The 9,125-nt window shown below is 43.7% G+C and overlaps 1 protein-coding gene and 1 long non-coding RNA gene across 3 annotated transcripts in view; both read right to left on the bottom strand.

Moving 5' to 3' along the window:
* ING2 (inhibitor of growth family member 2) overlaps positions 1-190 on the bottom strand; it is a gene marked incomplete at its 5' end in the record, with an annotated part of 6,399 nt that extends 6,209 nt beyond the window's left edge. Inside the window, one exon of the mRNA XM_035897839.1 lies at positions 40-190. Coding sequence (XP_035753732.1) covers positions 40-190 — 151 coding nt within the window. The remainder of the gene's footprint in view (positions 1-39) is intronic.
* Positions 191-3,944: 3,754 nt separating this feature from the next.
* LOC118452661 lies at positions 3,945-9,047 on the bottom strand. Of its 2 annotated transcripts, XR_004842465.1 has the most exons (4): positions 9,009-9,047; positions 7,330-7,406; positions 5,768-5,925; positions 3,945-4,566 (listed from the first exon to the last, which is right to left on the bottom strand). It is a non-coding gene; the product is annotated as an uncharacterized LOC118452661 (long non-coding RNA). The 2 variants fall into 2 exon arrangements; XR_004842464.1 differs by having other exon boundaries at positions 5,768-7,406.
* Positions 9,048-9,125: the final 78 nt, after the last annotated feature.

Genomic DNA, 9,125 nt, shown 5'->3' with positions numbered 1-9,125 from the left:
AAGAGCGGGGAAGTTTTACAGTCGGTGCCGAAACCTTACCCTTTGCAACCGTCCTCTCATTTTCTTGGAGTATTTTGGCGCAACGGAGTAATCTGTCAGCAGCGATGGCACTAAACCCCTCGAAACGCCCCTGTCCACAGGCACGGTGCCTGACAGGAGGCGAACGCGAGTGAGTTTTGTCACAATAAAATGTATACGCGCATTAAATTGTTTGCAGGTGGCTTGCGTGTTTCTCTCCCAAACGCTGCTGTGAGCTACATCTGCAACGACTTACTTCTGAAGAGCAGTTTTTCATCAGGAGGTGAGGTTTGTAGCGATGGCGTCGTGGCAGGCTACGTGCAGGGAAGGCAGGCAAGTTTCCGTCTGGGACGCGGGAGTGTGCTCCGTACTCAAGCTTTCCTCACTGTAGCAATTGATAGTGTGAGGCACCTAATTAATTCATATCCTCCAACCGTAAGCAGTAGCAGCAGTTTAGACTCTTCTTTGCCCATAAGAAAAGCTACCTTATTTCGCTTTAAAGAGGAGCAAAATGATTTGTGATAAACTATTACTTGGGGAAGCTGAGTGACATTTTATCCTGAGGGACCATTTCGGAGAATTTTAAATAAGGCGTCAAAGAAGTTTAACCTTTTAAAATGCGCTCGCCTGTCAACAAATCTCCCAGTTCTGACAGAGCATCCTGTCTTCCCCAGGGCTGTTGCAGAATTTGTATCAAACGCTGGCCACAACAAATGCAGTAGGAAACCAAGGCAGAAATACACTTTTTAGCCATATACTTTTTCCTACTGGGAGAATGACATAAAGCAGATGGAATTACTAAAGGGTTGAGATTTCATCCCCCACCTCTCTTTCAGATGTTTTTCTGACCTTTACTACTTGAATAATAATTGGTAAGCATCAGGAAAAAAAATAAATCTCATGGAGTCTTGAAACGTCTTGAGACCTGCACATTTTGGAGTATGTTGCATTTATATTTCAGGAATCTGAAAAAAAAATGGTGAAAAATATGACATCTGGCAAACTTAGGAAAAAAACAACATCAGAGATGATTGAATTCAAGGGTAAAATGAAAAAAAAAAAATCCGCCCCCCCCCCCAAACCTTCTGTCTCACATTCTTACCTATAGGTAAGCGGCCAGCACTAAAAGAATACCCGTACTATCCTGTAAATAGCATTTCAGGATGGCATGATCTAGAGTAGTGGTTGAGGAGCAGCGCAGGTTGCCCAGAGAGGTTGTGTAGCCTCCATTCTTGGATATTTTCAGGGTCTAACTGGATGAGGCCTGGTACAACCTGATCTGGCTGTGAAGCTGGCTCTGCTTTGATGGCCTCCACAGGATCCCTTCCAGCCCACTTTTTTCTACAATTCTGTGAATGCATTATGTGTGCCAGGCAGCTCCATGGCTAGGTTTACGGCAAAATCAGCCTGTTGAACCTCGCTGACTTAACCTGACCAGCCCGCAGATCAGCATCTCAGCATCTCACATGATGGCAGTCTGCGACTTAACCTGACCAGCCCGCAGATCAGCATCTCACATGATGGCAGTCTGCAAATATTATTTTCTTACGACCCCCGTTCACGGAAATATTGAAGCGTGCACGTTCTTAACTTTCAACTCGTGCAGCTCCTAAGCTGGTATCCTACATGACAGTGATTTTCATACATCTGCATCTAAGACATTGAGCAATTGTAGCTGTAGACGGATGGCTTTGCCCGAGCCAGCGATGCGTTGGCAAGGTCATAGAAATGAATGAAAACAAAGTTGTAGGCAGTACTTCCAAAACATTCTTTCTTATGCTGATGTCACTCTGGCCAAAAAAACAGGAAGTCTGCAACTCAGCCTGTTCATGTTCTTAAGAGGACACCTTCATCCATAACGCCAGTAAAACCACCCGCTGCTTTTTTTGTGTATCGTGGCAGCTCAGATTAACGAAGCTAAGCCTCAGATAATTTTGTGCCACTTGTCTCACTTTTGCGCAAATAGTGAAAATAACCTCGTCACCTTTGCTTCCATCAGCAGTAAACCACTGCAACTTCACTGTATGGTGTTCGCTGCTGTCACTTCTGAGGAACCAAAGCCTCATGAATTGAATTCTTCCATATAATATTAATAGATAACGCTAGATAGATAGGCAAAAAGCAGTACCTGTATACCAGTGCAAGAGGACCTGGATTAAAAGAAGTGATACAACATTCTTTAGAAAGATGTTGGCTGTTCTGAGGGGTTGTGTTTCTGCTTATAGTAAGCTTGAATGGATGTATCATCCTGCTGTCGCGCAAAGAAATCAATCAGAGAAATAGAGATTTCCCCTGCAGACCTGAAAAATAAAGCAAAAATGTTCATTAAAAATTAACATGTTATTTAAAATGAAATGTTAATTAGCATTAAATGTTAATTTTATAACATTTTGGCTTCACTTTTTTTCCAACTAGAAACTACGTATGCACTGTTGGTAAAGAAATAGCCAAGAAAGTATTTTTAGAATAATTCGTAACATTTGTTATAGGTGGTTTCTGTGCTAAAAACTTGCTGTTTGTCACTATGGGGGAAGCAGTATCTAAGGTACAGCAGAAATCAGCTAACGTTTCCTGAATTTAAATATTGTCTGCTGCTTTCAAACACTAAAATATTTAAATTTTGAGTAGTTGAATGCAGCAGTAACGTTAGACCAGATTTCCCTAGGAGAAAGGAGCTTTAGCTTGCTGCATGTTTGAAGCTCAGGGGGGATGAAAGCAAGAATAGCAGGCTGAATTCTCTGGTTTGATCCTCTGCCTCGGAACGGCTAGGAGCGAGCACGGGAGAATTTTGATGTACCGGACTCAAGTTTGCATCTTGAGTCTTTGTCTTTCGATGACCGTTTGTGAGAATAGTCTGGAGGTAGGAAGAGGCATGGTAGAGCAAAACCCTGCTATTTGTAGAGAGGGACAGGCAGAATGACCGTACATTTCCACCAACCCTCTCGACTAAGTGGAGAATTGTCAACTGACATTCACAGTGGTATCAGGGACGTGCTATTAGGGTGTATTGCATAAAACCTGCCTCAATGGTTGTCTTCCAAGAGTAAATAATACACAGAAGTCATATATTCAATTTATTTAGATTTATTTATTTATGTTTCTAAATTATCCCCTCTTATCATGGAGAATAGATCCCAACAGTTCTGTTTCTTTATCATTTCCCAGTATAGTTTTTCAGAGTCCCAATCAGAATATTGCCCTTCTTGTGAAAGATTATTTCATTATATTGTAGATTTTACTATGCTAAAATATTTGCAGATATTTAATCCAGATCTTATTTTCCCATTTGCAGTCTTGCCTCTTATCTTCTGTAATCCTGATTTTACATCCTCAAATCATAGCTGATTCCAGTCCTGTTTCACCTAATAATACACAAGTTGGTTAGATTTTTTTTCAGCTTTCCATTCATAGCTGTGCTGGTTTGGGCTGGGATAGAGTCAATTTTCTTTATAGTAGCTAGTATGAGGCTACGTTTTGCAGTTGTGCTGAAAACAATGTTGACAGTACAGGGATGTTTTCGTTACTGCTGGGCAGCGCTTACACAGAGTCAAGGCCTTTTCTGCCTCTCACCCCACCCCACCAGCGAGGAGGCTGGGGTTGCACAAGAAGCTGGGAGGGGACACAGCTGGGACAGCTCACCCCCAATCACCAAAGGGATATCCCACACCATATGACGTCATGCTCAGCATTTATAAAGCTGGGGGAAGGAGGAAAGGCAAGGACGTTTGGAGTGATGGCATTTGTCTTCCCAAATAACCGTTAGAAGGGATGGAGCCCTGCTTCCCTGGAGATGGCTGAGCACCTGCCTGCCCACGGGAAGTAGGGAATGAATTCCTCGTTTTGCTTTGCTTGCACGCATGGCTTTTGCTTTCCCTATTAAACTGTCTTTGTCTCAACCCACAAATTTTCTCACTTTTACCCTTCTGATTCTCTCTCCCATCCCACCAGGGGGGAGTGAGCAAGTGGCTATGTGGTGCTGAGTTGCCGGCTGGCGGTAAACCACGACAATAGCCCAGGAAGAGCTTCAGCCTGTGGAAAAAAATAATGAAAAGCAGCATTATTGACGAGGACAAGTCCATAAGGGGCTGTAATTTTGAAAGACCTACTTAGCGTTTAGGAGAAATGCTCAAAGGATGATAACAGGGTGCTGCTTTTAACCAAATGGAACAAACAAATTTTTGAGGGTATGTATTTCTTGGCAGGTATGCTTCCCTGGTTTCTGTGGGATGAAGAGGATGAAGAATTCTCCAAGATACCAAAAAAAGAAAAAAGAAAGAATGAGTACAAGCCAGATGGGCTTTTTAAAAAGTCAGTTGAAGAAAGCTATAGGCCATAGAAAGGTCATACAGAAAGGCCATACCTGACCTTTGTATAGACAATACTCCAGGAAGAGGCTATCCTTGCCAGAGCTACAGAGGTAGTAGCATGTTTGTCCGGGTAAGCTATTACCGAAAACTTTGCTAACATCAGGTCATCCAGAAAAGATACTTCCCTGTAATTGCAAACGTCGTTGCTTGTGTTTTTACTTAAATATTAGACTTGATTTACCTGGTGGAACACAAATCATATGGAAACAACCATTATTATTTTTCTCTTTCATTTATGCAAGTGTAGGACACCTAGAAATAAGACATGGGCTAACACCAGATCATTTCAATAAGGCGATAAACTAGTACATTTCCTGAAAACACTGGCATGTGTTTTTGTCCCAGCTAGTCTCACCCTTAGCTGTATCAAAGCGTTCTCTAGCACCAAGTAACAAACATCCCGCACTGATCCAGGAGATGTATGTTCTTCCTCATCCAAATGCAAACATCTGTTCAAAAACTGGAGAAGTTCCAAGTTTTCTGCCGATATGCTCTAGAAGGAAATTTCTTGCTGAGCCCAAATTAGTGATCAGTTGACTTGTATTAACATGGGGAAGAAGGCAGCTGAAATACCCAGCTCATCTTTTTTCTTCGAACTGATGGGATGTTTATCTCACCACAAGCAGAATGAAAAATGGAGTAAAGCGTGCAAACCAAGTTTACTTTGTGCTTTGTTTTGCAATAACTATTTATCTGTTTTTACAGTTCTTCCCATTCAGCTTCCATGCTCTAATCTCATGTCTGTACCCAAAAGTGTTTTGAGAAGTTGATGGGCCCAAGGCGGGAGATGTTAAGAAATTCACTTTTATAAGACATCATTGCTTCCACGAGAGCGTGCTGACATATTGTGGCTTTATTTTGAGCAGAACCACACTGTTCCTTTTTGAGAGTATCTGCTCTGTTCAGAATGCCCTCCGGAAGTCAGCAGGAGCTGGACCATACCAACTTCTCACAGGCGCGATAGAGCATGCTGGCTGGTATCAGAACTGCCGCTCCTTAGAGGAGGGGGGACGCTGCTAACCAGGCGGAAGTAACAACGTCCCTGTTTTCCTCCCCAGGAAACAGCTTTCAGAAAGTGACTCTTCCTCCTCACCTACAGTTTTAAAGCATAAACGATGGGTGAATTTGCTTTCTGGCTCCAGAGCCAATCACCATGCCAAAGAACTCGGGAAGTGTGCAGGTGATGTTTAGGGAAGCCAGGTGAGGAATGGGAACAAGTGAATCATATGCAAATATGTGGCAACCGTCTTATTGTTTTACTTAAGCCCTGAAGCTTGATCCTCTTCCATTCAGGTAAATGGAAGAATCCAACTGACTTTAATGGAAAAGAACTGAGCCCCTTTTGCCCACAATAAACAAAGGATTTTTTTATGTGCTCTTACCTGAGCTACACGTTAAGATGCATCCTGCGCGTCTGTGACTCTGGTACTCGGCATACGTCATGTGAGAAACACGTTCTCATTTCTTCCTCTTATGAGGAACGAACATACACAATCGCACCTTTGTAATTGAGATTGTGAAATGAGGGCAGGCAGCGCACCTGCAGGAAGTTTCAGTAGTTGAAGGTTTAAGACATTCATAATCCTCTCCCATATGTTAATTTTCCTTTCCACCTTGGGAAATAAAGGTGGGAGTCATTCAGCCAAGTATGTCGAATGAGAGAGAATCTTAGTATAAATAGGTCTTGCCCTAAAAACGTCTCCGTTGACTGTGAGGGGAGCCCAGGTCCGTTGTCAAAGACGTCAGTGAAATGAATTCCACTACATATGCAGAAATGGGGTAATTACATGCCTATAGTTACCCTCTATGAATTTCAGAATTCCCCTGAAAACTCAAAGAGACTTTTGGCATACGTCATTAAAACTCCACACCAAACAGGAGGAAGCCTCATTTCATTTCCCTCCTAGTGTGGATTTTTTTTTTTTTCTCTTCAGAATCTGCTTATCCAAACCTAGTACAAATGATTAATCTCTAGTGCAACTGAGAAGTCACTGCAAATAGCACCAGAGAGTAATTTCGTATCTTCAGAATAACTGTAGCACCAAATCACCTGTGGTGTGTGTTTCTTAGGGGTGCTGCTGCTATACAAATTTTTCAGTGCCACCACTTACTTCAAGTTACCAAAACCGAGTATTATTCTATACTACTAAGACAAGTCTGAAGTGCACCTTTTTCTCCCCAAGAACTGACAGAGTTTACATTTGCTTTACTATTCAGTTGTAATGGTGAGAAAAATCATTGGTTAAACAAGATGAATAGATCCTTAGCCTCTCAACCATCCTCTTCCCTGAAATAATAAACAGAAATGTGACGTTTGCTCCAAACTAAGGAAGAATTTGGGGTGGAAGACTGTTGTCAAAATACGGGCAGCATCTAACTGAATATAGCTTGTCCCTTAGACTGCAGTTAAATTGTAAAACACCAGCGGATTTAGAAAATCGGGCAAACATCCATTAGATCAGCTTTCTTACTAGTGATGAAGCATCTTTTGCCCAATGTGATTGATCTCTGACAGTGGCATTTAAAACACGTAGTTTCGCAGTCCACTTGGGCCTAACAATTAATGTTACCTGACCATTAGTGATAACTCAAACTTTAAAGGGCTGTAGGCTGAGACGTCAGAGCTGAACAATGCATTTTTAGTGGCAGGAATGTTACTGGAGGAAGAAAATACCTAACTGGTAACCGCTGCGACCCAATCTTCCATTGCCTTAGCAACAAGCAGTTGTGCTGAGGAATTATCAGGTTCGGTTTTCAAATTAGCCTACGACGTATTTGAAACTATTACCAGCTATCAACATAAAGCTCGTTTTTCTGACGGCTCGTATGTGAGCATCTCTTCAGTTGCAGATGGAAACCTCTGCTGTCATTTACAGAAGGCCAGACGTTATGTCTGAATCGTCACGTGCAAGCGCTGGTAACGCTCCACTCAGGCCAGCTCTACCTTGGCAAGCTCAGCCACGTGCAGTAACTGTCTTCCTGTAATCGCAGGGGTCGGTGAAATTGCACAGGTTTAGATGCCTGCAAGGAAGAGAAGTGGAATTAATCACAGCCGAAAAATTGGTACTTCCTGACAGCAGATGTAAAGTGGCGTGGTGGTGCAGGGGTAATGAGCATAAATGACAGTATTTTCTTAAAAACACATAACCTGGCTAATGGCAGTACCTCTGCTGTGGCAGCGGCAACTTACAGAACCGTCTAGAAGGCACACAAATACAAGTTAATTGTCGTTAAATGGAGAAAGAGTCTGGCATATTATACACTATGCAAAATATTGCAAAACTGCACATTTTAGCTGAAAGAAAAGCTTTAAAAAAATATTCCTCAAAGCAGATATTGCTGTTATTTTCTCTGCAGTTTGCCACTTGCAAAGCTGGGGGATAGATCTGCCTTGTGAAAGAGAGAGAGCATCAAAACTCTTTCCATGCATGCTTTTTTCCCCCCCTCAGTCTCTGAACTGCTAGACCACGTCAGGTCAGCTTATTGTCATCTATTATCAAAAATAAACTCATCTTGACTTACTCTCTCCTGTTAGCAAGTTTGAAGACCAACATTTACCATAAACCACAAGCGAGAGAATTTTGTCCACCAGTCCAAATTGTCAGGGTGCTATGGTGCAATCTTTAGGGCCAAAAAAGAAAAAGAAGCCCGCATCAGCCACTGCACAGGCTTCAGCTTGTCTACACAAGCCAGTCTGCGGTCTTCAGCCTGTGCTGCAGGTGCTACCTGCACTACAGAGGGATGACAGCTCATGGAACGGTAGCTTTGTAGAGCCCGAGATACAGCCTTTTTAGTAGATGAAACTAGGACACTGGGATTTCATTACAGTCTCTCAACCAAAAAGCAAGAGAACTTCACAGAGCTGTGCCCTAGTTTAGTTGGTTTCTTTTGGGATGGGTTCTTTGACAGCACTTTAATTTGAAATATCTTATTTTCCCACGCACATATCGCTGATCACATGAAGAATTATGGGAGAAAAGAGAGAAAGCCGCTCAAGTGGCTAAGCTGGCAACCAACATGACAGCTCGGGCCAGGTGGTTCGTCAGCCTTTGTGCTCCCTTTCAAAGCTCTCGTATGAAGTGGCCGGAGCGGTCAGAGCAAGCTCTGCAGAGAGCTGCTCCCCACTGCACTGGCTGGTCTCCTCTGCCTGGCACAGAGGTCTGACACAGCCGACAAGGTGCCACCCTGAGGATGTTGCTGGAAGAAGAATGGCAGATGTCAGAAACCGGCGGGGTTTGCAGACTGTACTGTGCCTACATACAGGCTCGACCAAAAAGAAAGGCCCTGCCTAGTTCAGCAGACCTGGGCTCACCACAGGAGCTTCGTAAATACGGAAAAAGCATGCAGGAAGCGTTGGCTCTGGGCTGCTTGGGTGCCGTTTGGGCAAGGGGAGCACTAGTCGCAGCTTTTGGGCCCGAGATGCCTGAATTTGATGTTATTTTGGGGAATCTCTCCCCGCGTTCTTCCATCATGTTTCATACCCAGGTACAACCGTAGGGCTGCAGCAGGCTTTTAATTCCGCGGGGGTCGAGCACGGTGACGTGTCATTTGCTTGGCGTACCAGGGGCAAGAACGGCACTGCCTGTGACATCAGCTCGGTTTATCAGCACGGCTGGTACTTACGTGTGTGATCGCCGCAGGCAGCAGCAATCGTGCGTCGCGCCGGGGCCGTGCGTGCGGGAATCCGCCTGGAGCGGGCAGGTAATGGCGGTGGCACGCACTGGCCTGCTCCGAGGGGGT

This window comes from Egretta garzetta, unplaced genomic scaffold (assembly GCF_000687185.1).
Source record: "Egretta garzetta isolate BGI_Z169 unplaced genomic scaffold, ASM68718v1 scaffold46, whole genome shotgun sequence".
NCBI lineage: Eukaryota > Metazoa > Chordata > Aves > Pelecaniformes > Ardeidae > Egretta > Egretta garzetta.
This window is presented reverse-complemented; position numbering and strand designations above follow the sequence as displayed.